Raw genomic sequence first — 16,752 nt, 5'->3', positions numbered from 1 at the left:
GAAGATGAATATAATTTTAATATGGGAATAAACTCTGAAGACCATGAAAGAACAGTTCAAGAAACGTTTCAACAACCTATAATCCTGAACTATTCTGAGACCGCACACTACTGCGCATGGGTCAAAATAAGTTCGATTTTAGTTCGGAAAGCGTTCTGAATTGTTTGTTGGAATAATCCCATTGTTTCATTTAAAGTGTATGTTTTTGTTTTACACTAATCCTAGCATCATACACCATTTGATCTGACATACTCTATATTAATAAATCTAAAGACATTATGTACATTCAGTGCTGTCATGGTAATTTTTCGTCACTATACGCTCCACCCCTTATTTTTCTTCTTGAAATACATTTCTCTCTCCGGCCGTCACTTACTGGATATTTTGTTCTAACGAAGAAGCAAATAAATTGATTTGCATTACCTTTTAATTGTAAAAAAAACTTTATTGAAATAAGATCTCATGAAGCTTTTAGTATAGAAGCACACATCTTGTCTCGATGACTCCTGGAGCATATGTAGTATCTGCAGAATTCCGGTGTTTTTTGTCCATTCTTTTAAATAACTTATGGTTCTGGATTCCAGCTCTGTAGAGATGGACCATTTGTTTTTATGAATATCAAAGATATATTGGCAACATCAAGAGATGATTTATTATCAATATAGAGCAACATGTAGAAAATTTAGGTACCCAAAGGTCATATGACTCCGTATGTGCAAATTGTTCTCTTCTCCATACGATTCATTAAAAAATTCTAAGTTTCCATACGACGCATAGCCACATATGGTTTCCATGACAGCACTATGTACATTTTAACGTAGGCATTGCAGATACTGTCGTATAAGTAATGTCACTTTTGGAGCTTTAGTTGGATGAGAGAGGAATAGAGGCTAAGGGTATTCGAGAATAAGGTGCTTAGGAAAATATTTGGGGTTAAAAGAGATGAAGTTACTGGAGAATGGAGAAAGTTACACAAGCAGGACTGCACACATTGTATTCTTCACCTGACATAATTAGGAACATTAAATCCAGACGTTTGAGATGGGCATGGCATGTAGCACGTATGGGCGAATCCAGAAATGCACATAGATAGAATTTGAGTTGGGAGGTGAAAGGGAAAAAGACTTTTGGGCAGGCCAAGATGTAGATGGGAGGATAATATTAAAATGTATTTGAGAGAGGTGAGATATGATGGTAGAGACTGGATTAATCTTGCTCAGGATAGGGACCGATAGCGGGCTTATGTGAGGGCGGCAATTAACCTCAATGTTCTCTAACAGCCATTTGTTGTTGTTTGTGTTGTGACAAGATATTAACCTAATCTTCAAAGTAAAAGTCATTATATTTTATTGCACCATGTTTCAGCCAGGTTTGCTTTCCCGCGATGGTACCAGATTCTGTTTTTTCATGCGAAGAATTCGGTGATACTAATTTCATCGGCTTCCAAGCTTTGGAAATTTCTTTCACGAAGGAAGTGGGCCGTGGAACGAAACAGCCGAAGCCGCAAGATCAGGGCTATATGCCGTGTGTTGTAGCAGTTACCAATTTCTGAATTTTTTTCCATGGTTATTCGAACGGTATGAGGTCTTGCATTGTCCCGTTGCAAGAGAATTCTATATCAAAACTTCTCCCTCAAAACTTCATTGACTCATTCTAGCTGTTGAGAATAAAGATCCGCATTGAATGCATGTCCAATTGGAACAAACTTTCGGTGAATCACACCTTCAAAATTCTACTAGACATACAACATTACTTTGGAGCCGAATCGATTTTGTTTCACAACGACTTTGGCAGGCTGATGAGAATCGAGTCACTGTTCTGAAGTGTTAGAGTTGCGGAAATATACTCATTTTTCATCACATGTGACAAACTTCTCTTTTAAATCTTATGTTTTCCAGAACGTTATAGATGTCTTCTTCTACATTATAGAAACAATGGAACCACCGTTTTGTTACACGCTCACTAACGACACATTCACCCTCGACTTCACATATTTTTCGAGCCAAGGTACCAACTTTATAATATTGCTTCCAACAGTGTTTTAGAAGGACTTTAGTCTCAATCTTTATCACCTCCATTTTATATTCCTTTCATTAACAAGTGGCAACTCTTGCATACAATACGCAATAATAACCATAGCGTCCCGTAAATAGCATTGCCCGACTGAAGAAAATAATTAAAATCTTACAAAACTCGAAACTTAAAAAAACGTATTACCTGTTTACGAGACTACCTAATATTTAATTAAATAACACAAAACCAATCACTACTTCTTTTAATAATTTACAAACACTATTTTCAATATGAAGAATAGGTACAATTAAATCTACCGTCTTTTAATCTTCAGAAATTTTTAATTCTTAAACTCACACAACCTACTTCTGACGTTTGATAACGATGTAGGCTGCTTTGCTTAGTCCTGCATGTTTTATTTTATTACATAAGCAACATGCGCTACCTAATAGCTTTATCTAGCTATAGGAAACAAACGTAAAAAATAATAAAATATCTAGTGACATCCTTCGAAACATGAGCAATTTTTTCAGGAAAAGTATTAGCCTAAGTATTAGTTATCTTAACAAATAAGTCAATTAATGTCAAGAACAGCACCATTCATTTCAAACTATGACTGTCTTTCACATGAAATGAAGGCAGAATCAACATTTATTTCAAAATATAACTGCCTTTAAATATGAAATGAGAGCATGGTCATGGCTAAGTCAATAGCTAACGCTTCTCTGCAATGAAGTGTAATTCGACGTGCAACATATTCTGTGAGATTTATGGCAAATAAGTCATTTTAAGGTATAAATAATTTACTCTGTGATAAATCTGTTGCTTAAGAAATATCAATGAGGAAGGATTTAAGATAAATATGGATATTTAAGGAGAGACGTTTTTAGCATTTGGAGTCTGGTGGCAGGCAGGGATCTTCGAAGGTAAGATTTACTGCAAATAAGCGTTAAATTCATAGTTCTAAATACATATTTGAAAATAATGCAGAAGAAAAGACTTATAACTTATAATAAACTATATACATTCATACATGAGGCTCGCCATCATCAGTGAATAATTAAGATTATAATATGTATTCAGCATGTAGATACATATTATTCACTAATCACAACAGAGCTGTATTTGGAAATATAATAAAGTTAGGTAAATTATACTTATTTATAACAGATGCAGCGAAGCGCCCGGGTATGGCTAGTTGAGAATAATTTCCAAAGGTTACGTGAAAAATGAATAATATAATTCATTAACGTTAAGGTCGGTATTATACTAAAAAAAACTGGAATTCTCAAGACTCTAATTTTATTAAAAGTAAATGAGTAAGCTAAAAAAAAAAAAATAAATAAATAGAAAAAAACATGCATATATAATTATATATAAATCTTTCTTTTCTTCCTTTGCCTGTTTAAGCTCCTCCTTTATCCGTCTTACACGTTACTGCGGGTAGAGTTTTCGCCAATGGGATTTTACATTTTACAAGGTCTTTGAGATATATGGTAAACTTATTATCTACTAACAAACCTGTTAAACATGCTCCGTCACCCCACTCACACACACCACACACACACACACACACACACACACACACACACACACACACACAGATATATATATATATATATATATATTTGTTTTATAATTCATAAGAACTGAGTACGAAGTAACAGCACGGAATAATGGACGTTCATTCAAAAACTGCTGGATCTTCTACAATCTCACCCGACGACGGTACCCAAGTTACACAGAGGAATACGACCGGTAAGTAGCGCCCATTTTTTAAATATCGTATAATATTAATATGGTTATATCATAGTAATAAAATTGTGCATAAATTATATCGTTTTGGAATAATTGTGTTATGAATTAAACTACGAACTATTTACGTTCAAATTAGTTCGACTATATTAAAATGTGTCTCAATGAAACTTAGAGCAGAGACTGTATAGCCCACCTTCTGTCTGATGCTTTTCCAATTCACTGCGGGCTAAAGCAAGGAGATGCACTATCGCCTTTACTTTTTAACTTCGGTCTAGAATATGCCATTAGGAAAGTTCAGGATAACAGAAAGGGGTTTGGAATTCAACGGGTTACATCAACTTCTTGTCTATGCGGATGACGTGAATATATTAGGAGAAAATCCACAAACCATTAGGAAAAACACGGAAATTTTACTTGAAGCAAGTGAAGAGATAGGTTTGGAACTAAATTCCGAAAAGACGAAGTATATGATTATGTCTCGTGACCAGAATAATCTACGAAATGGAAATATAAAAATTGGAGATTTATCCTTCGCAGAGATGGAAAAATTCAAATATCTTGGAGCAACAATAACAAATATAAATGACACTCGGGACGAAATTAAACGCAGAATAAATATGGGAAATATGTGTTATTATTCGGTTGAGAAGCTTTTGCCATCTAGTCTGCTGTCAAAAAATCTGAAAGTTACAATTTATAAAACAGTTATATTACCGGTTGTTCCGTATGGTTGTAAAACTTGAACTCTGACTTTGAGAGAGGAACAGAGATTAAGAGTGTTTGAGAATAAGGTTCTTAGGAAAATATTTGGGGCTAAAAGGGATGAAGTTACAGGAGAATGGAGAAAGTTACACAACGCAGAACTGCATACATTTTGTTCTTCACCTGACATAATTAGGAACATTAAATCAAGATGTTTGTAATGAGCAGGGCATGTAGTACGTATGGGCGAATCCAGAAGTGATATAGAGTGTTAGTTGGGAGGCCGGAGGGAAAAAGATCTTTGGGGAGGCCGAGACGTAGATGGGAGGATAATATTGAAATGGATTTGAAGGAGGTGGGATATGATGATAGAGACTGGATTAATCTTGCACAGGATAAGGACCGATGGCGAGTTTATGTGAGGGCGACAATGAACCTTCCGGTTCCTTAAAAGCCATTTGTAAGTAAGTACTATTTACGTTCATGAAAAATATTAGGACTTAGAATTTCAGAGACAAAATGTGACTTAATTCAAAACAGTGTAAGCGTCTACTATTCACAAAGGAATATAGCTTACATACTGTGAAATAAACAGAAAGAAAAGAGTACAGCAGAGTTGGTGCTCAAAGATTCAAAGTTTCACTGGTTACACACAGTGTTGCGTTCAGTCTTCCCACATTCCAATCAATTGTTGCCAAGAACATTTTGTGAATTATGAATTTTAATTAGTACTATCAGAAAGAGAACTAAAATAGTTTTAGTTGACCATGACATCACTATCTTTAGTTAATATTTTTTGTGTAAAATAAGCAGGAATGACGATTATGGACCTGAAGTTGTCGTGTGATAAGAGAAAATTTTTGTGCAAACGCATATCAACGAATGTACATACCAGAAGCACCTAATGAAGATTCAATAAAGAATGATTGAATAAGTTTTTAGTAATCGGAATTGTTCTGAAACTATCTGGGGAGCACATAAAGAGGTTTTTGAAAACAGAATGGAAGAAATTCGGACGGGGTTCAGAGAACTCCAGTCAAATCCATTCGCCAAACGTCAAAACAAGTCAACATACGGTACTACCGTAAAAATAGTTAAGAGTGCAGCGTAAGCATTTTCATTCTTGTCTGTATAAAGTACAGATTATCCAGGAACCCATTCCAGACGGCAAACCAAGTAGAAAATGCTACGGAAATGCTGTGACAACAATTCTGTCTTTCTCCCAAGCACCTTGCTCTCCGACAAGGCCACATTCCAACTATCATAAACCGCCATAATGTTCGGATTTGATTATCGCTAAATCCACATATCCAACATAATCCAGACAGCCCGTGTACTCTGACACAGAGGAACAGTTCGTGTATCTCAAGTGACTGATTCGCAGTAAAACTTGGTCTTTGAAAAGGATGAAGGTACCGGACATTGTAGAGTGCAGATTAGAGGAACTCTCAATAATACATATGAGTCGCCCAGTTCCAGAAACTGTTAAGTCCACAAAAATTCGAATTTGAGTTTTGTACATCATTCGATAGCTGGTATTGTCTTACACATTTTAAGCCACATTTACAAGTATTATAGACGTTATTTCCTATTCAAATTTACGACTGAATGTTGACTACAGTTTCAGACTGTCCATGTTAAGTCCATGACTGTTACAGGTCCATAAAACGTTATGTCCATAAGCGTATACAGGAGCAAAGCCTGTTAAGTCCAATAGAAAGAAGTGCATTATAGAAGATACAGTTTCAATCAACGTTATATTCACACTTTTTTTAATCCATCATTTCTGCTAAATTAATAAATAAAAACCACATTATGTTAGGTATGTTGTGCTCCTGGATAGCCAAAGAATCTCCAAAAACTGCCAAGAATATTATTCTATTGTCCCTTATTGTTGGCCACTCGTTTATACCTCCCGATGGATTGTTTGGTCATATAGAGGAGCAAGTTAAAGCAAGAACCCTTATCTTGAAACCCACTGACTATTCAATTTGGGACTATATTAAAACTGGGAACAGATGTACAGGTGTCTGATTGGAAATCGGCTGTCAAAGATATAGTAAAGCCTTCTTCAGCTTTGCATTTCCAGTTAAAGATGTAACAGGAACATTATCAAGAAGAAAACCACTACGGGCTCAGTCAGTAACTGTTCAAGATGAGCCAAGCTGCAACCTTGATGATGGAGTAGGAAAAGGTATCTGCAGAAGAGAGAATTCATTCATGAAAACTCAGCCTACAGAATTTTGAAAATGGTGTAAAGCTAAACAAAAGACAAAATGAAAGAAATCACAACCCTCTTAAATAAACACAATGGGCCTAAATAGTAGAGGTACGAGGATAGTCTATTTTACAAAAATTTAACACAACAGACACAGGAGTTGAACAACCAGAAGAATAGTGAAATAGGTGAACTGCTAAATCAAAATGATACAATGATAAACCTCTAAGTGAAAAGTGGAAAATAATTATTATCCATTAGAAAGACAGAATCATAAAAAATATATTTATTTTCTTAGCTTTTATCCACGTTATCAAATGAACTGTGTTATTAAAAATAACTTCTTAATAGGCTTGTTTAACTTATTTAATATGCCACTCATGAATCATAGTTCTTGTAAATTTTATGTTCCATCTGCTTTTTTTTTTTTTTTGCTAGTGATAAACTGATGCTAGAACAGACTAATTCTAGTTTACATTTTTAAAATAACAAATCAGTAATTAAGTCACTCTTATTTAAAATGTCTTAAGTATTCTCTCTTGTTGTGTGCCATCTTGAATAGTCAAATACAGTTCCAAAGCCTGTTATATCCCAGTTACAGAACCTAATACCTTAAGTCCAACTTAAAATATTTAATTAAAAAAAACTATTATAATATGATTTCAGTACTTTATGTAGATCAGATGGAAATAAATTACCATATAAAACTAAACAAAGAAATTACAGAAAAGCGAATTTGGAAACAAATGACAGTTTTTCCTGATTTCTTTAAAATGTTATTGAAAGGACTATTGTGTATAGAGGTCTATATGCCTCTGAAGTGCCTGACTTGAAAAATTTATGAGACCACATAAGTGATGTGACTGCTACGGTAAAAATGAACGTGTTGGAAAGACCTGGCAATGAATTTGTTTCAAAAATGTTTCAGTACCGCTGATTATCCACACGTAAAGATTTGTTAACAAGCATTAATTCATTTTTCAGCTTCTCTTACATTTCATGCAGTTTCGCTTCCCCATCTTTCATAATTTATGTTTTACGATACGTTAAAAGATGGGAAATATGAACGGAACATGTTGTATATCACACAGTTTGAAACTGGAAAAGATTGAGAAGCGACGCTGATATAACTTCTGCAGTTGCGAGCGTCGTTAAATAAACCGTAATTTAAAAAAAAAATTAAAAGAGTCGTATATGGATGAGTATGTTGAATGTTGTTAAACTTTCTCTCAAGAGAAACGAAACGGGGGAAAAAAGCATTTATATACAAAAAATACCTTCTCATTTACTGGTTTCAGCTAAACGTTTAATAATAATAATAATAATAATAATAATAATAATAATAATAATAATAATAATAATAATAACAATAATACTTTTATTGCTGCCAAATAGCCATATGAAGTTTAGAGGAATACATTTCATTTCTTAACTAAACAACTAAACATTTACTTGTACGGGATTCATATCATATCATATCGCTAACTCTGGTTTATGAATATACGAAAAACGTTAGTTCGCTGATCATCCACCGGAAGCCCGCGCTATGAATGTCTATGAATACGACCCATAGGCCTAATTTAGGTAATAAAGTTTTATAGTTTTCATATGAACAATGCAATGAAACCAAACAACAGTAGGCTTATCAGAATACTCAGTTACTCGCAAGGAAAAGTAAAGAAGTAAAAATTACGAATATGACACATACTTTCTTACTATTACTGTTATACAGTGAGGGTGGGTGCGTCTCGGTGTTGCGTGAGATTCACTCAGGGTAGCCGAGGTACGGTTGTGGTGTAGGATGATGTCGGGAATAATACCAAGCCGGCTACTTATATAAAAGGCAGTGTAAACTCCAAAACTATAAGTTTATTGTCGTATTGACTTGGTAAACCCTAGAGTATGTATTTCCGGCTGACTTATAATTCAATCGTTGGTCTCACTTCTGCATCGACTCTATGGCAGCTCTGAATAAGCTCTATCCGATACTATAAATTCAATACTCTGTCCAGTGCACTATAATCGAAGCTCCTAAACGTTGACGAGTAGTCTCGCCGATGACAAAGTTCTATCTATCGAGTCTTCGCCGGAAGAAAGACTATTAGGTTGGGCCGCCGACACGAAAAAAAGATGTCGCGCCGTCTACACGAAGAAAAGTAGTTATCCTGTCGACACGGAACGAAGTAGTTATTCTGCCCTGTATGTAGGGCCGTCGACACGAAAAGGAGTAGTGATTGTGCCCTGTATGTAGGGCCGCCGACACGATGAGATGTTGTGATCGTGCCCTGTATGTAGGGCCTCCGACACGATGAGATGTTGTGATCGTGCCCTGTATGTAGGGCCGCCGACACGATGAGATGTTGTGTTTGTCTCCGCTCCCCGTCACCCTTATTTCTAAAAACCTATCCTACGCTAAAACTAACTATCCTATTGGTTAAAAACTACGTCACTTAACCGGCCTAAAATCTATTCTCTATTGGTCCAAAGTGACCTCATAAGCTAAACCAAGATCTCTCCTTATTGGGCGAGAAATACGTAATCTCTAAATTTAAACTTTGGATTTCCCATAACATCTAATTAGTTTGTATATCTCACAAGAATACCCGTTCTTTGGAAAACCCAAGCTTGGCATGTTGCTTTCCCACGGGTCTAGTCCAACTTTAGGATTTCACGCATCGCCGAGTGTCTATATACAATCACGCACAAGGTGGCCCTAAATCTGTCCGATGCTGACAGGTGACGCAGACGAAGACCTGCGCGGGAAGCTAATTCTAACGAAGTCGCCAGAACATCCCCGCGAATACATGTAATAAAAATATGGAGATATCACTTCGCTAATAAATCGGTCTCTCCCTCTCCTAATTACTGCTTCAACAGTACGTTACGCAATAATTTTATTCAGTTCATTTATCACGCAAATGATTTTTCGTTCATAGTTTATTTTCGTGTACAATTATTTAAAATTATACACAAATGAAATCATTACTATACCCAAATAGACAGGCACATTTTTTTTTTTTTTCGTTTATTATACTGAAAATTCATAATTTTACCCATATCTTCATACCATTCTTCAACACATGGCTTTCTTTTCACGTAACGAATGTGCTACGTTAGGCACACTTTTTTTGCCTGATACTTCAGTTATCTGCAAGTTACATGTTGCGCTCCCACCTCTAAAATACAAAATAAATAACAAAATAGCAATTCTGAACATACCAGTAAAGTTATGTTTGTCATAAAACTGAAGTATTTCACTAAACTTCGATATAATTTACATCGTGCAGTCAGGTGACGTATTCTTTACAAAGATATTCAGACATCCATAAAATTGAGTGTAAAATAATAACTGACTTTCGTACAGTACCAACTTAAAAATAACAATATTTACACTCCAAGAGTAATTATTAATAGGAATTAAGCTGTTGAAAAACATATTCAAGCATAAGTTACATTAAGAGAACTTAAGAAAAATACTTGTACTGTTCATTCATTCTTTCATAGTGTTCTGCCTAAGGGCCAGGTCTTTCACTGCAAAACCAGCATTCTCCAGTCTTTCCTATTTTCTGCCTTCCTCTTAGTCTCCGCATATGATCCATATATATCTCAATGTCGTCTATCATCCGATATCTTCTTCTGTCCCGAACTCTTCTCCCGTTCACCATTCCTTCCAGTGCATCTTTCAGAAGGCAGTTTCTTCTCAACCAGTGACCCAGCCAATTCCTTTTTTTTTTCCAACACAGCTTCGTTTTTTATTCTGTCTGTCCGTTTCACACGCTCACTCCTTCTCCATATCCGCACTTGAAATACTTCTAGTCGCGTCTCTTCACTTCGTCGTAATGCCCATGTTTCTGCCCCACACAATGCCACACTCCACACAAAGCACTTCACTAGTCTCTTCCTTAGTTCTTTCTCCAGAGATACGTAGAAGATGCTTCTTTTTCTACTAAAAGTTTCCTTTGCCATTGTTATTCTTCTTTTGACTTCTTAGCAACAGCTCATGTTACTGTTTATAGCACAACCCAAGAATTTGAAGCTGTCCACTTGCTCTACTGCCTCATTTAGAATTCGCAAGTTTACCTTCTTTACTTTTTTCTCTGACCATGGTCTTCGTCTTGTTGCCATTTATCTTCATTCCATACTGGTTACAGCTATCATTTAGCTCCAGTAGCTTATCCCTTGATATTATTTCCTTTTACTTCACTTTTAACTTATTCAATATTCGGATTTAACAATAATACTTATTTGTTTCTATTTTAGCATCCAAAACTACAACACTTCATTAAGAGCAAAGAATCTGAAGAACATTCAATAGATGGAAGTCGTACTTAGTTGTATTAAAACTTTTTCTTCCTTCTCATTACATTTCTTCTTGGGTAAATTATGTGCAGTTTCTCAGCCCAAGGAACTAATATTCTTAGCTGTTGATTACATTGGTGATATCCGTTTCAACAGTTTCGCATAAACGTAACCACTTTAGTAAGGGCGAGCCTATATTATTAGTCGATAATATGTGCTGATTGTCCCGCACAGTAGCGCCATGGTCTAAGGCGCCATGCCTCGACTGACGTTATAGATACTAAGCGCTGTTACGAGTTTTCACGGGCAAGAAATTTTCTCATAAATATTCGATCAGTGAATGGGACCTGTGTACACCCAGCATCGTGATGTATTTGAGAGGTGGTAGCGAATCAGTTGGGGAGATCTTCACTAGTATGATACCCCCGTAGTGGTTGGATTATCGTTCATCTCTGCTGAGCCATGTCGACATCAGACCAACAGTCCCGTGGTCGATCATTTTTTTTCTTTCTTACGGTAGAGGGACACGAAGGCTTAAACTGCAGCTGAAGGCTTATTGTGATTACCACTCCTATTCTATGAATGATTGGGTTGCCGAATTGCCGTGCTGCTGTACAAAGTACAGCATGTCACACCGTGAACTTAACTCGGGTTATGGTATGAATGATGATGATGTGTGAATTAATGATGGCGAATTGAGTCCGAAGTCTAGCGGCGAAAGCTACCCAGCAATTCTACTTTAATTGGTTGAGGGAAAACCCCGGAAAAACCCCCAACCAGGATTTGAACCCGAACCCGCTCGTTTCACGGTGAGTTATGCTAACAGTTATTCCACAGCAATGGACCTGGTCGATCTTGGATCTCTATGAGCTGTCGCGCTCAGGATGATGATGATGATGATGATAATAATAATAATAATAATAATAATAACATAATACGTTTACATTCAAACTAGTTAGGACATATTTCAGGAAATCAACAAAAGACAAAATACCTTACTATTCTATTTTTCTTTCATAGCCGGTCGAGGATCTTCGAACAAGAAGGGACCAAATGACATCTACAACTTTCCGGAAGAATTTCTAATTGGATCTGCTACAGCTGCTTACCAAATTGAAGGAGCTTGGAACGAGGACGGTGAGAAGTTTCAGTTTTTAAAAGCTATGTACGTATTTTACAATTATGGGACAACAACGTTGCCTATAAATATGTTATCTGACTAAAGAGGGCAAAGCGTAAGTACATTTACCTCACACACACACACACACACACACACACACACAAATATGTACAGTCTTAGATAAACGTTTTGTTGCATAGATACTTTATAGGCAACCTTTTGTTATTCCAATTCCTAGAACTGTTTTCTTCAAGAACTCTCCATTGTTTGTTATGTGCAATACTTACAACACTCTAACTGTGATTCTCAATTAGATTTCAGTTTAACAGCTAAAAATGTCATACAATATTAAAAAGAATTGTATTTTCTTAGATATTTTTATACTGAACAATAATGTAATTTTGTTATCTCAACAATAATTATCACTCTCTACAATTTAATTTCACTCCCGTCAGCAATGGGATTTGCTCTCCGCACAGCAACACAGCGTTCGTTATTGCACTCCACAAACGACAATGACAATTTACTTGGACTATTACGAACAACAATGAACTGTTAATCTTAACTAATATTCACAAACTACTATTTACAACACAGAACTGTCAGTTCTCAGTTCACAGCTCGTTTGTCTTGGCTAGTTCTTCTAGCTCAGTCACACGCGTTCACAGAATCTCGAACCCCAGACCTTCAGAGACGATCCGCTGCACTTCGAACTCAGGTCCCCCAACTGCGGTCCACTGCACTCGAACTCCGGGCTTCAGGCTCCACAGTTACGGACACAACTCAAGTCGCGCTCTGGTCTCGAAGCTGGCTTCGCTGCTATACAAGACTGTCTGGCTTGCTCTCCACTGACTTTAACAACACTGGCTTACTGACGGGCTGAATGACTCGCGTTCACTTGCGCGTTATATTTATAACTAAGACATAGTTTCTCGAGAGTTCGCGGTCGGTCGACAGATGCCTAGAAGATAACGGATATCCAGATTTCTCTGGATCTTTCTCCTCAGTCACCAGCTGCTTTACTTTCCCCTCTCTGCCGCGGAACAGCGTGTCGCAACCTCCTCTCTCCTCTCCCTGCCGCGCGCCGTCCCACAGTGCTCCGTGGAGCCCGTGTCGACTCACGCGCGACCTGCTCTCTTGCGGGACGCTGGTCGTGAGTTCGAATCTCACGTCGCTATCACAATATTATGAATAAGTGTATTATAATGTTTTTTACTCTAGTTTTTAAATAATTTTGCATTATTATATTTACATTTGCACTATATTAACTGCAATATTATATTCTGGCATCTATTACGGTATGTATTTTCTTTCTTTAGCTTGTATTGTTGGTTTTGTTTTTTATAATTATGTATTTTGTATATGTATCAATGTAAGCTACATATAATTGGAAGCTTGCATCTGTTGATGGTGCATTTAAATTAATAAAAATAAAATAAAATAAATCCCAGTAAGGAGGCAGTACGCATGATCAGAGGACGAGCGACCTGGTTCACAAGAAAACGACTAGTTTCGGTAATAAAATTAGTTTTGTTTCGTTTGTATGTCTGATCATGCGCAATGCCTCCATTCTGGGACTTACAAAGAATCTGTGCGACAAAACTATTTTCTAAGACTGTATACATGTACTTATATAATAGGGCCAAAAATGTAGCAATATTTAGGAAATCCAAATATGTAATAACATCTACAGGATTTAAATGCATGCTATGTTTCTACATAACAGTCAGGTTACCGCTTGTAAGTTCGTCTTGGATACTATCGGATTCTCGACTTCTTGCACGGCATAAACGATATCATTTCCATTGTACTTCTTTTCTCTTAATCTTTTTTTTTTAATGGACTAAACAAGTAGAAAACGGTTGCTGCTAATTCGGGAATATAAAGTGTATGGCTCAACAGTTGAAAACTAAGTACCTGAATACACTAGTAGGTATATTTTACTATTTGTATAAGGTCTGGAATAATTTGGCCAAGAATCCGAAGTCTCATGACGTGATTTTCGGGATTAGTTCGCAGAATAGTTTATAGGAAGTAGCTATCCAGATTTACTTTTTCACCTTTAGGTGTGGACTTAACCAAAACGCAATCGTCCACATTTCAATAAAAATATCATCCACTTTCATGCACAAGGCTGATTGGGAAATTTGTTGCTCCTGGTAATAGCGAATTTTTCACACTGAAATCTGCCGCTTACATTTTGGTTCATAGAATAGGTTCATGTTATAATGTGAACCAAAGGAGTCGAAAAGGAAATTCTTTCATTCGAATAACTTACGAAATGATTTTGTGAAATTTTCATACATTTCAATTTGGTTTCTTCTGTCAGTTCAAAATGTCCTTCTTCTTTACTAATTTCTCTAATATATATACGACTATTTATACATGCACACATACAGAGTAGGTATATATGTAAACCAAAATTACATAAATTATTTATTTACTTATTTATTTATATGTATATACTTATTTATTTATATGTATATAAACGGCGGCGAGGTGAAGGGGTGTTTGTTTCCAAATCGACTGTACGGCACCGGGAAGGGTTCTTTCTCGTGAGGATGAACATCATTTCAAAAAGTTATCCAAAATAGTTAATTTTTCGATAGACTCGTTACTTATTAAAGACCCTGTACGTTATGTATTATTTCATAAAATTACAATGCAGTGTATATATATAAGATCATAGTCACCAATGATTTATAGGAAACAAAACTACAAACAGTATCTCAAAGTCGTGTAAAATAACTCTAAGCAATTTGCAGGTTTTATAACTATTTCCATATTTCAGGAAAGGGAGTGCATGTGTGGGATACATTGCTACACATGAAACCTCTTCATTTTCTCCATGAAGATAACGGAGACATTGCATGTGACTCTTACCACAAGTACAAGGAGGATGTGCAACTACTTAAAAATTTAGGGGTATGGTTCTTATAATAGTGTCGATCCTCTCAAATTGAGAACAGAGAGTATAACTGAAGATGTTACATACATTCATTCTGACGTTATCACATACAATTGTAGTACACATATTCCATATTTTCAATCAAAGAAATAGTTATAAATTTCTTTGTTACTTTCAGGTTGATTTCTACCGTTTCTCAATTTCATGGCCACGAATTCTTCCAAACGGATATATTAACGAAGTTAATGAAGCTGGTATAAAATATTATAACGAACTCATCGACGAGCTCCTAGCTAATTCCATACAACCTGTGGTAAGCATATAATAGTATATCCCTATGAAACGTACATTACTTTGATGATAAATATGACAATATTAGTGGGGAGCAATTTATGAGGAAAACATATTAATATTTTCACAGCAATAGCAGTAATAACATCAGTAATAGTAGTATTTTAGTATTTTCAGCAACTCTTGAACTATGCTGTGACAAACTGTCACACCCTCTTCATCAGAGATGAATTGCTTGCTGTGAATGTACGCCTCTGCTGTAACTGTTTTAATGTATGTTTTTCAAGGATTTATTGTTGAATAAATATTTTGAGAGTCTACACTGTTAATTCCAGAGCTCTAGGATTAAGGAACATTTTACTCTGTACTATATTATTTCTGCTACTTATTTTCAGTAGTTTTGGTTAATAACAATTAATCTTACAGTTAAAGCGAATATTTTGACTTAGAAATCTCACAATCGTTTTGAAACTGGAAAAATGAAGGGCATTAACTCAGCTATAACATCCGTGATAAAATGTAACATCCGTGATATGGAAGAAACAGTTATAAAATATTTACCGATTATGTTTTTTGTAATCTAGTTGGATGCCATGAAAATTGCATAGCTTTCACATGGGCACTATGAGAATTAATCTCTTTTTTGCTTGAGACTGAAATCTGAGTTTTACACTTTTTTTAATAAGGTAAAAAGTGAGTTCACAAATCTTGTAACATCCGTGACGGAACATTTTTTTTTTTTCAATAATAATACATTTTTTTTTTTTTTTACTTTTGTTCTGTAAAATGATACTGATCTTCTAAATTGATTCTAATGACTATTACACTCTTACTACGTCATACTACTTTTGACCAATAAAACGGTACGAAAGGACGTATTTCAACCAATCATGGTTGTTTATCGCACAATTTCATCGCGTCCCTAGCATTTGTTTAATTTTATCGCGTCCCTAGCATTTGTTTCTTTGTGTGCCAACATTTGAAACTGCGCTGGTCTGGACGTCAAAATATATATATATATATATATATATATATATATATATAATTACAAACCACTCCAGTCGATGCACAGCAGTTTCAAATATTACTCGCATTGGCATTCAAGAACAAGAATTAATAAAAATCACTGATCATACCTATGCATCTTCTGAAATCCGATTTACAAATAAATGAAGAGTAGCATTCGGAAATCCTGAATAAGTTGAATACACCATGTAGGCCTAAATCAACGAGTTCCACTTCTATTACGCACACGTCCAATATAACATCAATTGAACCACCAACCACATTCAAATTTGAAAATTGTACATTCAATAATTATTCCTTTTAAAATTATTCATTCGGAAATCCTGAATAAGTTGAATACACCATGTAGGCCTAAATCAACGAGTTCCACTTCTATTACGCACACGTCCAATATAACATCAATTGAACCACCAACCA

The 16,752-nt window shown here is 35.7% G+C and overlaps 1 protein-coding gene across 2 annotated transcripts in view; it reads left to right on the top strand.

Annotated features, from left to right (window-relative positions):
* The first annotated feature begins 3,637 nt into the window (after positions 1-3,637).
* LOC138708983 (myrosinase 1-like) overlaps positions 3,638-16,752 on the top strand; it is a 31,734-nt gene continuing 18,619 nt past the window's right edge. For both annotated transcript variants that reach the window (XM_069839406.1, XM_069839407.1), the window contains exons 1-4: positions 3,638-3,771; positions 12,011-12,127; positions 14,902-15,035; positions 15,197-15,331. In XM_069839406.1, the coding sequence (XP_069695507.1) occupies positions 3,690-3,771; positions 12,011-12,127; positions 14,902-15,035; positions 15,197-15,331 (468 nt within the window). In that variant the 5' untranslated portion in view covers positions 3,638-3,689. The remainder of the gene's footprint in view (positions 3,772-12,010; positions 12,128-14,901; positions 15,036-15,196; positions 15,332-16,752) is intronic.

The sequence above is a fragment of the Periplaneta americana genome, chromosome 11 (assembly GCF_040183065.1).
Source record: "Periplaneta americana isolate PAMFEO1 chromosome 11, P.americana_PAMFEO1_priV1, whole genome shotgun sequence".
Classification (NCBI taxonomy): Eukaryota; Metazoa; Arthropoda; class Insecta; order Blattodea; family Blattidae; genus Periplaneta; species Periplaneta americana.
The sequence above is the reverse complement of the archived record's forward strand: the minus strand, read 5'-3'. Positions and strand labels throughout refer to the sequence as shown.